The 19,445-nt window shown below is 47.7% G+C and overlaps 1 protein-coding gene across 3 annotated transcripts in view; it reads right to left on the bottom strand.

Annotated features, from left to right (window-relative positions):
* The window catches only part of LOC146869446 (E3 ubiquitin-protein ligase TRIM39-like), a 183,271-nt gene that overhangs the window by 46,112 nt on the left and 117,714 nt on the right, over window positions 1-19,445 (bottom strand). For 2 of the 3 annotated variants that reach the window (XM_085599846.1, XM_085599843.1), the window contains one exon: window positions 18,557-18,738. In XM_085599846.1, coding sequence (XP_085455972.1) covers window positions 18,557-18,738 — 182 coding nt within the window. Of the gene's footprint in view, window positions 1-16,582; window positions 18,739-19,445 lie in introns of those variants that run through there. The other variant, XM_085599845.1, reaches the window with a different exon arrangement.

The raw sequence follows: 19,445 nt of genomic DNA, 5'->3' as shown, positions 1-19,445 counted from the left end.
TTATGAATGGTATGTATCCCCTTCTAGCCGAAGGACTACCTAAGGCTGCTCCAGAGATGCCAAAAGACTTGCCACCCCCATTATTTCCAATTAAGGTACATCCAAAAGGGCATCCCAGAACCGCAGAAGATGTTTTTCTTTCCTCATATCTAGACGACGCAGCTCCCGAGTATGCTAACGCCGCACCACATAGACCGTCTGGTGTAGGGGTTCAACGTCAGGATCAGGTATCTGTCCCCGTGCAACAGCAAGTCCCGACACAAGCTTCGGCAAGCACATCTGTTTCCGCATCTGTCTCCGCAGTCGACTCTACAGAGGTATCGACACCCATAGTTGCTGTGTCACGTTCAACGAACCCATTCACACCCGACGCCCCAGATGGGGCCACGGGAGGTGCTAGCAGTACCTTTACACCACCCAGAATAAATAAACTTGTTTTTCAAGAGTCAGCGCATTCACGTACACCTAAATTCGTAAGTGAACGTACGCTTAAGGAACTCCTTGTAAATTGTAGATATGACCCAGTGGCTGGTAAGGAGGACGAAATGGTCCTGGCATCATTACGTATCAGGCGAGCCGCAGAGTATTTAGCAAGGTTACCAGGAATGACTACGCATCTAGATAACATATATCATTTTGTTCAAACAGGACGAGATCCAGGATGTATTAACAGAGCTATGGAATTCCAGAAAGTAGAAATACAGGGGGAACTGTTACGTTTCCTCATAAACTGTGTGATCAGAAATCAAGACCGTCCGGGGGTAGACCCGAATGCAATGCTTATTCTTACAAGATGGAGTCAGAATATATCAGAAGGGAGACACGATAAGCAAAATTGTATAATAGCCATGTGCCGAAAAAATCCGTAAAGAAATAGAGCGTATTCATGAAGAAAGATTGGGAACAGACGAGTTTGAGCAAGATAAAGTGTCCGAATCAGGGAATTCCGCAAGACAGTCAGAGACCATAGCCTATGTAGGCAGAGGAGGATCCTGTGATAATGCTAGATGTTTTTCTGATCCCATACACTCAGTATGCCCAAATAATAGCAGAACGTATCCGACGCCTATAATAAATCTGAAGTCTCCTGAACATTCGTTTCAAGCCGCAGATAAAATACTACGAGAACGAAGGGGTTACCACCTCCTCGATTCCATGGATGAGCAAGAATTAGCCAGATCAGCCGTTCACTGGATTGACAGTCCTGAACAATACGGTGATGAGACCGTAGCACACACGTTTTTTAATCTCAGTACAGATGAACAACGTTTAGCTGGAATATATATGATTCAGCAACTCCTCATATTATATAAGAGCCAACATGCTGACCCTGGTCCTTTACCTGATATATTAACGGAACTACTCACGAACAGATGGAGAGGTTCTAGTAACAAGCTAATTAAAGAGATATTAGTGTCACGTAAGCAGTATGTCCTTTTTGTAAGTCCGGATTCTCTCTCGCTGCCCCGCAGAGAAAGAGCGCCGTACTATATGGATAGACAAAATCCCCTACGAGAAGTGCACCCAATAAAAGGCGAAGACAATGAGTTTCACCGTGTATTTGTTTACACACCCATATCAAAAATGGAATTATTAGAAATGAAAAAAGTAGTACCTAGTCATGACAAAGACCCAGCGGGTTTCCACCGAGAAATTAAAGACATGTTACTGATGGGAGAGTACACCTTTCCTGATATTATGACGATATTAAAGGTGCTTTTGCCTGCTGGCATTTATGAAAAATTGAAAGAAAAAGAGTGGGAAGTGGGAGACCAAAAGATAGACTGGACAGCATTAGCAGAGGAAGAAAGGGGCCGAACTGCAGGTTCAGGGCTCGGGGATAAAGTTAAACTGTTACCAGGTTTACTAGTACAGGTACTGCCACGTTTATTAACTACAAAAAAGGAAGATTGGGGTGCAATCACAGCCTGCAAACAAAAGCAAGATGAAGACACAAGCGATTATTATGCTCGATTTGAAAAATGTTTTGGTATAAATAGTGGTATAAAAGCAAGTAGTGACTCATATCCACATTTATTTGTGACAAAATTAGTGGAAAATGCATTGCCTCCAGTAAAGAATAGAATATTGAAATTCGAGAGTACCTGGCAAAGTAACACTCCGTCGCAAATGCTACAAATGTTACAGTATCATCACAATAGAATTAGGGATGAACAAGAACACGAGCATAGGCGCATGAAGGATACAAAAATGAAAATGCTAGTTTCTCAGACAGTACCAGCAGATGGTCACAAAAAGGGTGTGACACATTCTGGTGATTCTGCAGTTCCTGTAAAGGGAACCTGCAATTACTGTAAACAACTGGGCCATTATGTACACGATTGTCCAGTCCTGAAACGTAATATAGCTACAGGTATTGCAAAGGAGAGACCACGATTAGTTAGACAAGATCAGAATGAACAAGGAGCTATGCAGCATGGACAGTCCATGCCAGTTCAACAACAGTCCATGCCAGCCTCACAGCAACCCATACAGTTTGTGCCAGCTGCACCACCGTTGCCTGCTACTGCCACACAAACCACAACACGACAAATGTATCAGACTGCACAGTATGAATACCCTGAGTATCAGCGTTACGCATGAACCAGCCTAGAGAGGGAAGTTGACTTACCGCTTATCGAGATTCCTGTAGATCAAGAAGGACCTTATGTACATAGTGAATTATTAGGTCAAGATAGAAAATTCTTACTCGATACAGGGGCAAGTCGAACAACCATAAAACGTAGTGAAGTTCCAGGGGCACCCCTCTCAGGCTCTCAAAATGTTTCCCTTGGTTTTTCGGGAAAACCTATTGTTAATGAAGTATCACAGCCTCTACCACTTACGATAGGACCTTTGACACGAACTACAGATTTATTGCTTACTAAATCATGCCCAGAAAATCTGTTAGGAATTAAAACTCTGAAAGCACTAGGAGCCATAATATGTTGTTCTCCGGAAGGAGTAAGGTTGTTTTTGCGTGATTTTAAAGGTCACTATGTGTCTAGAGACATGGATCCCCGACTACAGACTTTACCAGTACATCTATGGGCACAAGGCCCTACGGATGTTGGCTGCATGAACATTACACCCTATCGAGTCACACTGAAAGCAGGAGTGGTACTACCACGAATGCGACAATACAAGTTACCGCATGATGCTGTAGTGGCTTTGCTGAAAATCATTGATGAGCTGATTGTCCAGGGAGTAGTTGTAGAAACAGACTCCAATGTATGTAATTCACCGATAATTCCGATTCTTAAACGAACTGATCCTACTGCCCCACCAGTGTACCGATTGGTTATTGATTTGCGTGAACTAAACAAGTGCATTGTACCACAATTCCCTGTGGTCCCTGATATATCATCATTGTTGACAGCAATTGATTCCGAAGCAACATTCTTTACTGTAATCGATCTCAAGAATGCCTTTTTCAGCGTCCCAATAGATCCGGAAAGCCAATATTTGTTCGGATTCAGTTTAAATGGGCGCAGCTTTAAATTCTCACGCGCTCCCCAAGGATTCACAGAAAGCCCCAGCATCTACAGCCAAGCACTGAAACGAGAACTTGACAGTATCCACATGCCAGTCAATACTGCACTGCTTCAATATGTCGATGATCTGCTGATCACAGCGAGAAGCGAGCCAGAATGTGAAAAAGCTTCTCTGACAGTTTTACATTTCCTAGCCGACAAGGGGCACAAGGTGTCTCCTTCTAAGCTGCAATTCTGTGTCCAGCGAGTTATTTATCTTGGTCACTCGCTGTCCAAGGAGGGAAGGCAGCTTACACCAGATCGCATCCAGTTAATTGCTAACATGTCAATACCCCAGACACAAAAGGAGGTGCGAGCTTTCATAGGCCTCACTTCATATTGTAGGCAGTGGATCCCTCAGTACGCATTTCTAGCAAAACCACTCATTCAGTTAACCACACAGGAGGCAGCCACATCGACTGTTCTCCCTTGGACTCAGGAACATACACAAGCTTTTGAAAGCCTAAAGGAAGCTTTATGTCAAGCACCTGTTTTAGCAACACCATGTTATAGCAAACATTTTACACTCTTTGTTACAGAACGCGAAGGTACTGCCTTGTCAGTACTCACTCAGGATCAAGCAGGATCACGCAAGCCATGTGCTTATTTTTCCAGTACATTAGATCCCGTAGCTCAGGCTTTGCCTGCATGCCTGAAATCAGTGGCAGCGACAGCTTTAGCAATCAGACAAAGCGATGCCATAGTATTAGGACACCCATTGACAGTACAAGTACCACATGCAGTAGAGGTTCTTGTGAACCGAACACAAACACAACACTTGACCATAGCAAGACTTACCGGTTATGAACTGACATTGTTTCAACCACACATAGAGATCCGACGGTGTAATACATTGAATCCTGCTACACTATTACCTGTAATTGGAACAGACCCACTAGCTCATGATTGTGTTGAAATCATTGAAATAAAGACGAAACCTAGACAAGACTTGACAGACGTTCCATTGTTAGATCCAGACCTGACGTTGTATGTAGACGGATCGTGCATGAGAACAAATACAGGAGATTTAGTGACCGCGTATGCAGTCACAACAGACACTGAAGTTATTGAGACAAATTGTATAGATACTTTGTCAGCCCAAGCAGCAGAACTTATTGCTCTAACACAAGCCTGTATTCAAGCCACAAATAAGAAAGTTAATGTATACACTGACTCACGTTATGCATTCGGAGTTGTACACGACTTCGGCGTGCTATGGCGGGAGAGAGGTTATTTAACCTCCCATGGTGCCCACATTCAGCACGGACCCCTCATTCATGCGTTGTTAGACGCAATACATCTACCCACTGCTATATCGATTATGAAATGTAAAGCACACACGAAGGTTACTGATACCATTTCTCAAGGCAATGATTTAGCTGACAGAACAGCTAAACAGACTGCTCAGAATCGCACATTAGACATGACAAAGCCAATAGTTCAGACACCAACACAGTGTATGACAATTAAGGATCCCGCACTTGACGTAATTGACATACAGACACATGCCACAGCAGAAGAAATAAAGAAGTGGACTGAACTAGGAGGGATCCAGACAGATCAAGGATGGATGACGAAGGAGAAATCTGTATGGTTTCTCCCTGATTCCATGGTTCAAGCCATTATAGCTACAGTTCACAGTCCAGCACATTTAGGAGAGAAGGCTATGCTAGACAGCATTCAGCACATTTGGTTCAACAAACATTTACGAGCAGCAGCTAAACAAAAAGTTCGTACCTGTATGATATGTTGTCAGTTTAATCCAGGAAAGAGTGTTCCCGTAGAGCAGGGTGGATTTCAGCCTCCTGACCATCCTTTTGAAGTCCTCCAGATGGATTATATTCAGATGGAACGTTGTCGAGGATTCAAATATGTTCTCGTAGTTGTCTGCGCTCTCTCCCGTTGGACAGAGGCGTATCCCGTATCAGATTACACTGCCCCGACTACTGCCAAGCAGCTAGTTCGAGAATTCTTCCCACGGTACGGTTTACCACGTGTTGTATATTCAGATAACGGCCAGCCTTTCTCATCCGAATTAATGAAACATGTCTCACTTTTGTTGGGATATCAGTGGAAATTCCACTGTGTCCGACACCCCGAGGCAGCAGGTCTCGTGGAACGACATAATCAACTTTTAAAAATCAGATTGTCTAAAATATGTCAGGAAAAAGGTGTGGACTGGATAGTAGCCTTACCAGTTGCGCTATTTTACATGAGAATGGTAGTACACTCTCGAACAGGGCTATCCCCTTATGAGGTGATCTTTGGTAGACCACCGAATATGTGGGGGACGCCTATACCGCGTAAAATAACTGATGTTGACTGTAATATGCTGACAGATTACCTGGCTTCCTTGATGTCTGCACTACAATCTTGTCGTTCACAGGTAGTCGCAGCTTTTCCCGACAACACCGAGGTGAAACCTCATGATGTAATTCCCGGCGATTATGTTCTCGTCAGGAATTTTGATCGGAAAACCCAACTGGAGCCAAGGTGGAGGCTTCCTGAGTTGGTCCTGCTGACAACCAGAACAGCTGTGAAGATCGAAGGGAGAAAAGGCTGGGTGCATTCCAGCCATATCAAGAAATTTCATGGACTTCCTCCTGACACAAACAGTACTCCCCGTGTATCTTCCCCCATTGACTCAAAGCTACCTTTGGCTGAAGCCAGTAGCACCGAACTCTATAAGCAGAAACTCAGGTCCAGATCCAAACTGTCGGACGATTTGATTGTTTAAGTCCTCTCCAAGGTGAAGCGGTTGAATCTGTCCCGACATGTATCCCTTAGGTCTGAATGATGTAGAGTCCAGAATCATAATGAAACGACATGCTTATTGTAAATTACTGCGTAGCCACTGTATTGTGACTTTATTAATTTTGTTTTTCTTGAGTTTTTTTATAGTTACTGCAGGTATATTGTTGCATATGTATTATTCTGTTTCTAAACGTGCTTTCAATATAACTGATGAACATTCTTTTAGTGACCTACCCCCACATGAGTTGTCCTATAGACTTGCGCTGCGCAACAACACCTTCATTAGTATGTTACATCATTCCCATCAGACTAGTAATGCCACCAATTGTTGGGTGTGTGGCCGACTCCCTCCCTATCAGAATAACAAAGGAGTTCTGCCTTTCTTTCCACATCCGTTCACACACAATGGCTCCTGTGGAGCATGGTTTAGTTTATTAAATTCCATAGACCCAGACACAGCAGTTTATCAACAACATTGGATATGGGGAAATCTGAATCTAGTTTTATTCAAAGTCTGTCACCCTAATAAGGAGGGTCACCCCAGTAGAACAGGAACTGACTTAGAAAATGAAGTGTATAAATTAGGTAATTTTACGCCTAATCTTATGATTTTGAATGTCAAAACCGAAGTTGAACTAATTCTGCCCACTATGTCAGTATTTCCAGTTAAGGGTGAATTATGTGTGAGAAAAGTTGGTTCCATACATATGGGCCATAGCCAATGCGTTACTACAGTAGAATATAGTGATCAAGGTAAATCTTCATTTAGAGCTTCTCGCCATTCTTACTTTATATGTGGTCAGACTGCATATATGCGTCTGCCTCTAGATTGGGATGGTACCTGTTACATAGCATTCCTTTTGCCACCTGTTTTCCTAGCTCCCCCTGATTATTATCGAAATGTTCATTTAGTACACAAAAGAGAGCGTAGAGATCTCCCAGTTGTCGATTATACTGAGACGGCATGGGACAAGTATGTAGATTTCAATAAAGGTATCTTTCCCTATATAGGTACCATATCAAATAGTAAGCTGATACGCAGACTCACCAAGACTCTTGAAGCTGTAGTAAACGAGACTATAGCCGCCCTAGGCAATCTGACAGAAGAACAATCAGTGATGAGAATTGATGTTCTCCAGAATCGTCTTGTCCTTGACGTCATCCTGGCCGATAGGGGCGGAGCTTGCAGGGTCATCGGATCCAGCTGCTGCATATTTATACCAGAAAATTCGCCATCTGTATATAAAGCTATAACACGCCTTCATAAGATTGTGAGCCAGATACACGAGAATCCAGGCACTTGGACGTGGTCCGGGTGGTTTTGGAGTGTGATATCAGCCTGGGGATGGAGAGTTCTATCCTTCCTAGGTATTGGCCTTCTTATGCTTTTCAGTTGTTGTTTATGCCTGCAATGTGGACCAGCGATTTGTGGTCTGTGTGCCACATCATGCATTCCATATCACAGTTCTCGTTCAAAATACCGGAAGAAGAAGGAAGAAGAAATGATGCTCCATGAGCAAATCGATGGAATGATGAAGATTGATATCTCTTGAAGGGCAAGTAGGGGACAAGGAGGGAATGTGGAAATGTGGATTTTCCTGATCAGTTATGTCCCCTATCTTGGACCCCAACGGTTCTATATGCATGTTACAAATACATGTATGTTCCCTCCAGTTCCAGTTTCTAAGACGCAAACATATGTGTGTCTACCGTCGACATGTTCTCTGTCAGATCCGCCATCAATGGGCTGGATATTCGATTCCTAAGTATGAAAGGCCACCGACTTTATATGGCTAAGTTACTCCATTTTTACAGTTCAGGCAAGTAGGCCCGATTCTGTCCTCAAAGCCTTTCCCTGCTCTCTGTCTTTGACAGCTTCAGCTTGAGCTCGCATCTGTATCCATGAACTTTGTCCTACTCCCTGTGCAGCTAACGGTGCCTGCCTCGGCCAGTTTTCGCCTGCCTGCCAAGAAGCCGTATTTCACCTTCGAATTATCTATTTTGCTCTTCAGCCGATGCATTCCTGTCTAGTGATTTAGGTAAACATTTCCTTTAGCTCACAAGCAAAGGACTCAGCCTTTCCGTCCTCCTGCAAGTGATTCATAGCCCTGCTGCCATGGAAAGTTTTCTGCCTCTCGCATCTCATATAGACACTTAGGCGTTTGTGCACGCACACAGTCAGTATAGACTAGATTCTGTCCGAGAGTCCTTCCTTGTGGATAACATAGTTCTTTAAACATAGGATGTTAGATATGATTTGGGATTAGGTTGACTTGACCCCCCAGACTTCTCGTCTCCACATGTAGAGCTAAATGTCAAGTCCCTTCACCCCCTAGTTGCACGTCACTCACACGTCATGCTGCTGCGCGCGCATCTATGCCAAGTATTATCTTATAGATCCACCTATGTCTGATAATCCTAACCAATCATGTTTCTTTTATTCCTTATTACGCCTAGTTTCGATTACGTACCTGTTATGTCACTTTTCTTATCAAATGTTACGCCTTCTACATTCGTTTCATTGTAATGTACTTATTATAAAAATGCATGTCTGTCAATAAAGTATTGTACTTCACTTCCTGAACCCTCGTGGTGACGGAACCTGAAGGCCGCGACTCGAGTCGGCCATTTTTGATGGAATAAAGCCCATTTAGAAAACCTCTTATACCACGGATTCTGCCTCTTGTTATTTTGAGCTATTTTACTTTATTTTAAGATTCCGTATGAAATTCAGTCCGGTAAAGAAGATTTTATTTACCACACCTCCTGCGTCTGGGCACTGCTGGGAGGACTCTGCACCCACCCCTCCTGCGTCTGGGCACTGCTGGGAGGACTCTGCACACACCCCTCCTGCGTCTGGGCACTGCTGGGAGGACTCTACACCCACCCCTCCTGTCTCTGGGCACTGCTGGGAGTGATAGGCACACACCCCTCCTGTGTCTGGGCACTGCTGGGAGGACTCTGCACACACCACTCTTGTGACTGGGCACTGCTGGGAGGACTCTGCACCCACCCCTCCTGTCTCTGGGCACTGCTGGGAGGACTCTGCACCCACCCCTCCTGTCTCTGGGCACTGCTGGGAGGACTCTGAACACACCCCTCCTATTTCAGGATATGTACGCTTAGAACATACACGGGTGTGGGTTCGCTCCATGCATACGAGGTGGGGGTACGGGTCGTACTTACACTGTTGGGGTGGGGGTATGCTCCATACGTACGCGGGTGAGGCTACGGGTCGTACTTACACTGTTGGGGTGGGGGTACGCTCCATACGTACGCGGGTGAGGGTACGGGTCGTACTTACACGGTTGGGGTGGGGGTACGCTCCATACATACGCGGGCGAGGTTACGGGTTGTACTTACACGGTTGGGGTGGGGGTACGCTCCATGCATACGAGGTGGGGGTACGGGTCGTACTTACACTGTTGGGGTGGGGGTACGCTCCATACGTATGCGGGTGAGGGTACGGGTCGTACTTACACTGTTGGGGTGGGGGTACGCTCCATACGTACGCGGGTGAGGGTACGGGTCGTACTTACACGGTTGGGGTGGGGGTACGCTCCATACGTACGCGGGTGAGGGTACGGATCGTACTTACACGGTTGGGGTGGGGGTACGCTCCATACGTACGCGGGTGAGGGTACGGGTCGTACTTGCACTGTTGGGGTTGGGGGTGCGCACCATGCATACGGGGGTGGGGGTACGGTCCGTACATATCCGTCCCCACGCTATGTGATGCTTGTGCGGGCCGTACCCAGGCCTTTGCCACGTGGGTACAGCTGTCCCGCCATTGTTGGGATGACGTAGGTGTGGGCGTGGTACGACTCGTACCCACGCTCTTCAGGCGTGGGTACGGGACGTACCTGTATTGTTTTGTTGCTGGTTCGCGTCGTCAAGCACTTCCGTTGTGGCGGACGCTGGCTTTGCTGGACACGCCCCCACCCCCGCGTAGTGACCAGGGCCTGGGGGTCAGGTATGTCCAGGGCATGTGTGCTGTGTGACTTTGGTGGGGGTTTAGTGGCCTGCCCCTGGTCCTGCCCCCCCCTTTTCCCCCTCCCTTTGTTGTTCTGACCTTCTGCAGCGTCTGCGTCGTAACCTGTAGAGGAGGTCGACTGCTATGAGGGCCGGGATGACACGTAGGTTCGGGTCCATGTCTGTCCGTCGCGTGCAGGTACTCCCTGTTCGCGTCGTCCTGATTTCCCGGCAGTTTTTGGCTGCCGGGTAAATATTCACCGTGCGGGATGACGTCGGTGCGAATCGTAATTCCTGGTTCGTGAATGGCAGGCTGCGTGCGTCCCGACGTCACGTCGGCGCTTTCCCGGATCACATTTGTATGTTTATTTTCGTCGGTCGGGGTTTTGTACAATTCGTACGGAAATGGTATTTCCGTGCGAATCGTAATTCCATGTTTGTATATTTTTTCGGCCGGGTACGCGTCGGAAGGGGAATATGCTCCGTCCGACGGTTCGTACCCGGTTTTTACCGGATCGTGATCGGCACCTTGGTCTTCTAGGGTGTCTGGGCAGAGTCTCCAGGTGGGAATCGCAGATCTAGAGCGTGCCCAATTAAAACTTATTGGCTCTGGATTGTGGTCTGAGATTGTACGTGACAAATATTCTGCAGTGTGTACTAAGCTCTGTACATCTGCCGTGCATAGCAGTGCGTCTAATCTCATGTGTAGCTAGTGTACTGCAGAGTAGTAAGAGTAATTCCTGTCCCTAGGGTGAAGGGTTCTCCCTTAGTCCAGCAGTCCCCATCGATGTCGCAAGTTATTAAATGCCTGTGATGCGTGCACTGTCAGGGAATCCCGCAGTGAGAGATGGGACCTATCTAGATGGATGACACCCACACTGTTAAAGTCTCCCCCCACGATTGTAGAGCCAGTCAGGTATGGAGCCAGGATATGGTTTCGTTGGTTAAAGAAAGCAGGTTGGTCAGTTTTGGGGGCATTAACACTCACTATGCTCATCGCGACCCTCCAGCCGTCCTCATATGGCCACGAAGCAGCACTCTGGGTCTACTAGGGAGTCTATGAGTTGGAAGGGGACCCCTGCCTGGATCCATATCATAGCCCCTCGAGCATAAGCAGAGTATTTGGTAAGTTAGTCTTGCCCCCTCCAGCGGCATTGCCTCGCTATCCCCTTTTTGCGTGAGGTGCGTTTCTTGAAGCAGGGATATTTTAACGCCCCATCTTCGGAGGTAGGAAAATACCTTATATCTCTTTGCCATTGTATGCATCCCTCTAATTTTCCAAGTCATGCATTTGTATGGTTGTGTGCCTGTCATCAGGTGTCATATTAAGAATGGGGGGTAGGCATCCCTGTCATTCCCCCTGTCTGTCACCTCAACCGGCTTGGGCTCTCTTTTCTGCAGCAGGTTCTGTAAATGGTGCAACTCAAGTCCTTCCCTTTGTATAAACTGTAAACAATTCCCCCAACTCCCACTCCCCAGGACAAGTAGGTAAACGCCTCCCATCCAAACTACTAACTTAGTCCAGCAAGTGGTTGCTTGAAGATTGTGTAGTCCGAGGGGGGTGGTCTATTGTTCCATCAGCCCTTATGGCCGCCACCCAGCTTGCTCACATCAGAAAGTCCTCGCCAAGCTGCCCCATAGCAAACCCAGTACCTTGTCTCTGGGCCAACGGCATCAAATGTCCCCCAGAGTCTCTTCTCGGCTACCGCATCCGTTTAGCTCTCAAATAACGTCATCAGCAGTCTGCGGTGTCGCCTCTGCGAGTACTGTGCTCTGGGCCTCAGACTCGCAGGCGCCCGGTTCGGAGTCTGTCTTCATCATTGCATCGCCGTCGTCTGATTTCACTTTCCCCCCTCTCCTTCCCGCTTATCAATGCTACCACCTCCATCACCTTTTTTCTTTCTATTCGCGCCTCTTCCTGCGTGGGGCCAATGCGTCTCTCTTAGTTCTGCTTGGGCGGGGTCTTTGTCTACTTGACTAGGGTGCCTCGTGGGCCGGTCCTGTTCCCTCTCGTGCCTTCAGCCATTCCCAGGTCTCTTGCGGGGTTCGGAAGAACTTAGCTCCATCTGGCATGGTCACTCGCAATTGGGCCAGATAGAGCATTATATATTTATAGTTCAGCTGGCGGGGTTTTTGCTTTACGCTCTGAAAGGAGCCTCGTTGCCTCTGTACTTCTCTCGAGAAATCCGGAAAGTCTTAATGATGCATTATTCACCTTGATAGCCCCCTTTTGCTGCGCCTAGGCTAATATATGGTCCCTGTCTTTGTAGTGCAGCAGCTTTGCCATCACTACTCGTGGAGGGGCTCCGGGTATAGGCGGTCTCGCCGGTACTCACTGGGCTCTCTCTAATACATAGAACTCTGATAGTCTTCCGGCGCTACCTCTGTGCGTATACAGTTAATCTAACATGTTGGCGCCATCTACTTTCTTAGGTACTCCCCTATTCTAATGTTATTTCTGCGAGACCTCTTTTCGGCGACCTTCGCTCACAATTCAAGTGTCTGCACTTTTGTTTCGAGGGTAGCCAACTGTTTTTTTCATAGATGCTATTTCTGGAGAGGCTTGTGCCAGCCGGGGCTCGTTCGATGACACTCTGTCAGTCAATGATCTTCTGTGAGTATGCCCAGATACACACCTATGGAGTCTATCTTGGCCTCTAATCGGTAACTGGAGAAAGTTATGGCCTGTAGTAGGATCCTTGTTCTCCTCTATCGTTCTTTCAGAGGAGGCTCCATCTTTGGGGCTTTCCCCATCTTTCCCTCCAGATATGTATTATTCTTTATGCCCCTGTTAGTTTGTGCCTTTTGACCAGGGTTCTCCACTCTTCGAAGGATATGCGCTGTTAACTGTTGCACCCTGCCAGCCCTACTTGCCTGCTCAGAAGTTTGCTGTGTCGTGCCTGGGTGACGTATGTCGCTATTTGCACAGTTCACGGCTTAATCTGTATGGGGAGTGCCTCTCAAGGCTCCTGGGCCTGCCAGCGCTTTACTCTGTGTGCAGCAGAGTCCTACGGCGCCACCTGACTGCTCCTGTTTTGGGGGTCTATCGTCAAGTACCTCAGAGGTATCCCTTCTCTTTGGCGCGGTTTCCTATCTTGTAGGCTGCATCGCCTCAGGACTGCTCCGCTGATGCTCTTTCTTCACCCCAACCAGGCTGTCTCATCTCCTGGGGTTGCATCAGCACAGTGTCTCGCTTCTCTCTTGCACCTGTCTCGCTTCTCCAATCTATGCCCCCTCGGCTTCACCTTTATGGTGGCACCAGTCAGGGGAGGGGGGGTCTCATGCTCTAATGCCAGTGGTCGGGCCCCTTCCAGAGTCTCATTCTGTTCAGGGGGTCGCACTCACAGTCTGCCCCGTCAGCGGCACCCTCTTCTCCGCTGGACTCACCGCTGCTCTGTCCCTCTGCATTGGGGCTCCTCTTCTTGCCGTGTTTCCCACTTCTCAGGCCCGCAGTGCTCAGGTCAGATATCTTGATTATGGTCAGTCCTCTGTCTGGGTCCATGGGTTCTGGGCCAGCCTGGGCCTCGCCTGCCGTCGCTCACGCTATCCGTTCTGTGCAGGACAGGCCTACCTCAGCTCAGGAACATGGCCGATGGGACGCCTGTCATTTCTCCATGAATGTGCCTGCTCCCCTGTTTCAGTTCCTCTGTGCAACTCTCTTCAGTAGCTCCGTTGTACCTCAGGGAGGGGGGGGCCTCTTCGCTGCATTGCGAGCGCACCTCAGGACCGCCGTCCCAGGCGGATCGTTTTCGTCCTGTGGGGGCTCCACTTGCAGCCAGGGTGTCGGCCGTTGCCTGGCGTGCTGCTCGCCTAACACAGGGCTGTCTCGCCTCTCAGCGTCTTAGGAGCGCAGCCTGGAATATGGCAGTCTCTTTGTCCCGCTCCGGGCCGCCATTTGAGTGCCGGGGGTTCCTCACCATCTTACCCCTCTCATCCAGCGTTGCCAAGCGGTCGCTGTTGTACCGCTGTAGGGGGGGGGGGGTCGCCATCAGCGTGAGGGACTCTGCTCGTAGCTGCCTCCGTTCTGGCCAGCAGCTCCATGAGCCGCTCGACCCTCGGCTCTTTGCTCTTTCCTCAGGGCACTGCCATCTTGGGGGTCTCAAGGATGTAGCGCATCAAGTCTAAACTTCGCTTTCTTCCGTCGCTCGTTTCGGCGCTTCGTCGTCTCTGTGAATCCTCTTTGTGTCTGGCAGCTTGGGGACTGCTCTCCGGGGCAGAATGTCAGTCGGGATCCATAAGGATGGAGCTGGATGGCAGCCAGCCAATCGGAGCTCTCAGGCTGTGCTGCTCACTCCATCGGCGCCAGGCCATGCCCCCTTGAGAATGAATTAATCTGTTACACTGTCTCAACATATATTACACGTGTTATTGCCAGAAGACAACAATTAACAGAACCGGATGATTTGGAATTTGAAGATTAGAGTTTACAGTACCTTGAACCCGAAGAACTTTGGTACAACTGTTCTTAAGAAATGGATTTTATTGGTATTTTAGAATTTTCTCTTATATATTTATGTACAGTGTAATATCGAGCACAAACAAATGTATTTATGTGGAGTTTTCTATGCAAAGTATTTTTAAATTTGCTTTTATGGATAAATAATTATTCGAATAAAGATCTTGATGAGGATGAATATGTATTAGTGATGTGGGATTCATATTATTTTTGTGATGTTTTGAGATCACTGCACACCTGTCCCAATAAAGTGGCCTTTACTCCTACTCTTCGGTCTTTCTTGCGTGCAGTCCCACCCGAAGATAGAAATAGGTTCTGAGGTTTCTTTTTATCAAAAGACCAATTTAAATCATAAAATAAAGAAAACAGGATAAACATAGACCGTCCGTCACAGCTGGTAATGGCTGCTGCTGCTTTGGAATGCAGTCTTGTGCCTTGATCTTCAGCAAGGAAATAAAAAAGACATTTCTTCACTCTGAACATTTAGTTAGGAATGGAATAATGTTTTGGATTGAGAGAAAATACTGTATCCAATGCTCAGAAATCCTGGCCATGAACTTCACTTTTACTTTTTTTCTAAATTCTGAGATTTTCAAGAGGTTTTTGTTTTTCAATTCACGCTTACATATTACAGGTCAAATTAATGTGACAGGAGTACATATTCATGGAGCAAGCACACTATGCATTTGTTAATTTAATCAAATAGTCCTTAGGCCTACAGACAATGCTGTCTAGGATGCGTCTTGGCGCCCGGATACCCTCACGGGTGATAAGCGGCGCTCTACAAATCCACCTTCCATTTCATGACACGGCATTGGGCTGAAGAGCCGGTTGCGGCCTGAATCCCTCCCAATTCCGTCCCATCGATTGGCTTGAAATCAGTAACTGAATCGACCAATCTGTGATCAGGATAAACAGGTCCAGGAGCTTCACACCATCCCTAACACCATTAAAGTCTCTGAGTCGCTAAGCTAGCCTTTATGTGAAGACAACGTCTTAGATTACACGCGAGGCTGTTTGAAACATCTCAGTGACATTTGTGGAATTCCTAATCACATGAGAATATTAGGCTAACAATAATAATTCACATTACTACACGAGACGGAGACGGGTGTGCTTGAAGGCCCGGAAGGTTTGGTGTCTATCAGACCATTATCGTTTTCTATTTGTCTCTTTTGATCCGACATACATGGTAAGAGCGCTCCTGCTACTGGGTCTGTAGAAGTGTTTTTTAATGGTTGTCTCAATAAGTTATCCCTTGTGCTTAGAATGGTTTCTCAACAACAGCTACTTTGCCTTAATGCAGCTCTGTACTATGCTTGCAGCACCTTCTCCATTGTACTTTACTGTTTCGATAGCCGCCTCACGTCTGTATCTATATCGGTCCCACACAGTAGCTGCCGTCAGAGCCGGTCACTACTATGGCATTGCGGGCACTTTGAGACTGAGAAATATTTTTACTTTTATCCAGTGTTTTTATTAATGACCAAGAATCAGCAGCAACCCCAACAGTAACGTTTCTGCAATAAACATGACAAAACAAACATTCACAAAGCCACAAGGCCGGCAGCCAGCATTGTACCTATGGGCTTTCCCAATGCTTGTTCTCGATTGCTTCTGTAGTCCCCTCTTAACTGGCCTTCGTGCATGATTTTAAGTCTTGCAGAGATGGCTGTACCTGTCTTGCAGCCTCTTGTATTCAAGCAATATACAAGTAAAGAATACATATAGATGGTGAAAATCTTCATCAATTGGTCTATTTTTCTCTCATTCATATCTTGCTGCTGCTACATCATAGAGCATAGTGGAATCGGTCGGCCCACTTCAGCCTCTCAACGGCCTAATATGAAGCATTCACACGGTTCTATTGTGGTCGTTCCTTTGAAAATGAAACTTTATTGCTATAATTCAGGCGTCCTGGTTAGGCAGCTGCATGTTTTTTTATGTTACTTTTTTTATTGGCAGCAAATGCCACAAAAATAAGAAACAAAAGATAAAAACGCATGCGTTTATCAAAACTTTACATGGCAAAGCACATCAAGAACTCCGCAAACAGCGCCTTCCTCAACTTGAAAATAAAACCCTTCATCACACCCAAGGACCTCAAGCAAGCGACTCAATCACTGGTGGTGTCTAGACTCGACTTCGGTAACGCAGTCCTCACCGGCACAGCAAAATCCCACTTCGCTCCCCTCAGAACAACCCTCAACGCAGCAGCCAGAATGGTCACCGGAATTAAGAAATAAGATCACATCTCCACCGCACTCCGAGAACTAAAATGGCTCCCAGTTGAAATGCGTGCCAGCTTCAGAACTGCCTGCCTCACGCACAATGCCCTGCACACAGGGAAACCAGACTACCTGGCCTCCAAACTCAAAAACGCCAGCCAGACAAGGAACCTCAGGAGCACCAACACGCTACTCCTCATCCCTCTGAAATCACTCAGAGAAAAAAACGCAGCCCGGTCCTTCGCTGGAAATGTACCCAAAATCTGGAACTCCATTCCTGTCCATATCAGGACTACCCCCTCCTTTGTAAGATTCAAAAGACAGCTCAAAGACCTCTTCCTCGATCTCTCTCTCCCGTACCGACAGCTACCTTCCGCAAGCCAAAGCACACCGCAGGGCACTATTAGTGGGACATTAAGTCTTCTACCTCCTACGCCTCCACGACCCCTGAGTTTATCCCGCCTCACCGTAGAAGCCTGAGTCAAAGTCAACAGGCACACAACGGGAATACTACCAGACGCCCATGCAATAAGGATCTACCTCGCGCGAAGACTGTCAAAACGCCCTGAGCCAGCATATATACTTTTTGCCAGATGGTATGACTTTAACGTGACAAATGTTGTAAAGCGCTCCGATACCGTCAGGTCTGGCTAGCGCTATAAAAAACTCCTAAAATAAATAAATCAATGTAAGAACTATTGGCTTTGCCTATGCTTGTTTTTCCATAGCTGCTAAGTGACACCGTGTCATATGCGACACCTTCAGCCAATGATGATGTATTACCCAATATCACTTCGTGTGCTCTTTTCTTTGAGCCTGTAAGAGGAAACTACATGTCCCATAATGCAATTTGCTGGTAGGTTCTGCATAAAACCAAAGACTTCCCAGCAATGTTAGACGAGGCTTTTTGCAGCTGTGTTCTTGTTTCAGTCATGCACGTTTGCTGGCTCTTCGCCCCTCCTTCCTAAATAAGTAACATTACGTCACAGCGCCAATCGTTTTGTGTCATGCGGGCGACTGACTCACTCCTTCCCTCAGTGTTTATGAGGGAAGGAGACCCTTGGGCAACAGAAGTCAGTCTCTGTAGGAGCAGGGTTGTTGTCTCTTCCTCAGCTGCTCCCTGCAGGGCACATACGCTGAGTTTGTGTTTGCAGTTCTATATGGCGCCAACACGAATGAGCACCAGTTCCATTACACAGCGCTCCTTTCCCTGGTTACAGCGCTCTCTCACCGGCGCTGCAGACACTCTCTCACTCTTGACCTGTCACCGACAGGACCCGCAGCGCCCCCACATTCATCCCTCCATCATTGAGACCTGGATTGAAGAACGGCCGCAGGGTGGGGGGGAAGGAGACCCCGGAGAAGGTGAAGAGCAGAGACCGGTCAGTCACATTGTACACCGAGAGCCTGCACGCCTCATAGTCCAGGAAGAGACCCACAGCCCTGGGGGGCACACGGGGGCTCAGGAGGGTGGAGGGAGAGGTGAGAGCTTCGTATTCACCATCTCTGAGCCACACTGCCCAGTATCCCTTCTCAGGTGATGCTGTGATCCCCCCCTTCCTGCTCGCATTCTCGTCACACACCCCCAGGTCCCAGTCCGTCTTGTCCCCCACCTCCACCTCCCAGTAATGCCTCCCGGAGCTCAGCCTCTCCCTCCCCAGGACATTGATGCATTCATCGAATCTCTGGTCCGTGTGGGGCCGACCCTGGTCTGTGCCTCCGTCCCTCACGCTCCTTCCGTCCTCGGACAGGATGAGCTCCGAATTAGCGGTGTCCGGATCCAGGGTCACCGCAGCTGCAGGAGAGACAAACAGAGGTCAGAGGTCATCAACCACTCATAGTAGTAACAACAACTCACCCAACCACGGAGAACCCACGGGCAGGTACTCACAACCAGTGCTAAGTGCCAGGATTGTCACTAAGGGTGGGCGTAGTTCGCGAAGTAGCACTTCGCGAAGCTACGCAAAGTGAAGTTCGCACTACGCGAGCTACGCGTAGCACTTCGCGAACTGCGTAGTAACATGTTCGCACTGTGCAAGATGTTGTTTTCAATGATTGCACAGTGCGGACAAGCAACCGGCACTGTGCAATCATTGAAAATGGCATCTTGCACAGTGCGAGCTGTAGTTTTCTGCTGCTCGAGTAGATTTTTACTCGAGCGGCAGCTTTCTCAACGCGAACTGGTAGTTTCTCATCGCGAGCGGTCGCGAGCATACGCGACCCCTCGCAATGAGAAACCTGACCTCCTCGCGTTGGGAATCTCGCCGGGAGGTTTATTTTCCATGTTCACGATCGCCAACTTGATGATGCTGATCGCGAACAAGGAAAAAGTCTCGCCGGGATGTCATTTTGCTTGCTCGCGGTCGCCAACTTGACGTTGAGGACCGCGAGCAAGCAAAAAATGACCGCAGCCCTACGCTACGCTACGCGTGTTCGCACTGTGTTACGTGCAGTTCGCGTAGTGCGAAGTAGCGCGAACTTCGCAAACTACGCGAGCATAGC

Source organism: Triturus cristatus, chromosome 1_1 (genome assembly GCF_964204655.1).
Source record: "Triturus cristatus chromosome 1_1, aTriCri1.1, whole genome shotgun sequence".
NCBI classification, from domain to species: domain Eukaryota; kingdom Metazoa; phylum Chordata; class Amphibia; order Caudata; family Salamandridae; genus Triturus; species Triturus cristatus.
This window is presented reverse-complemented; position numbering and strand designations above follow the sequence as displayed.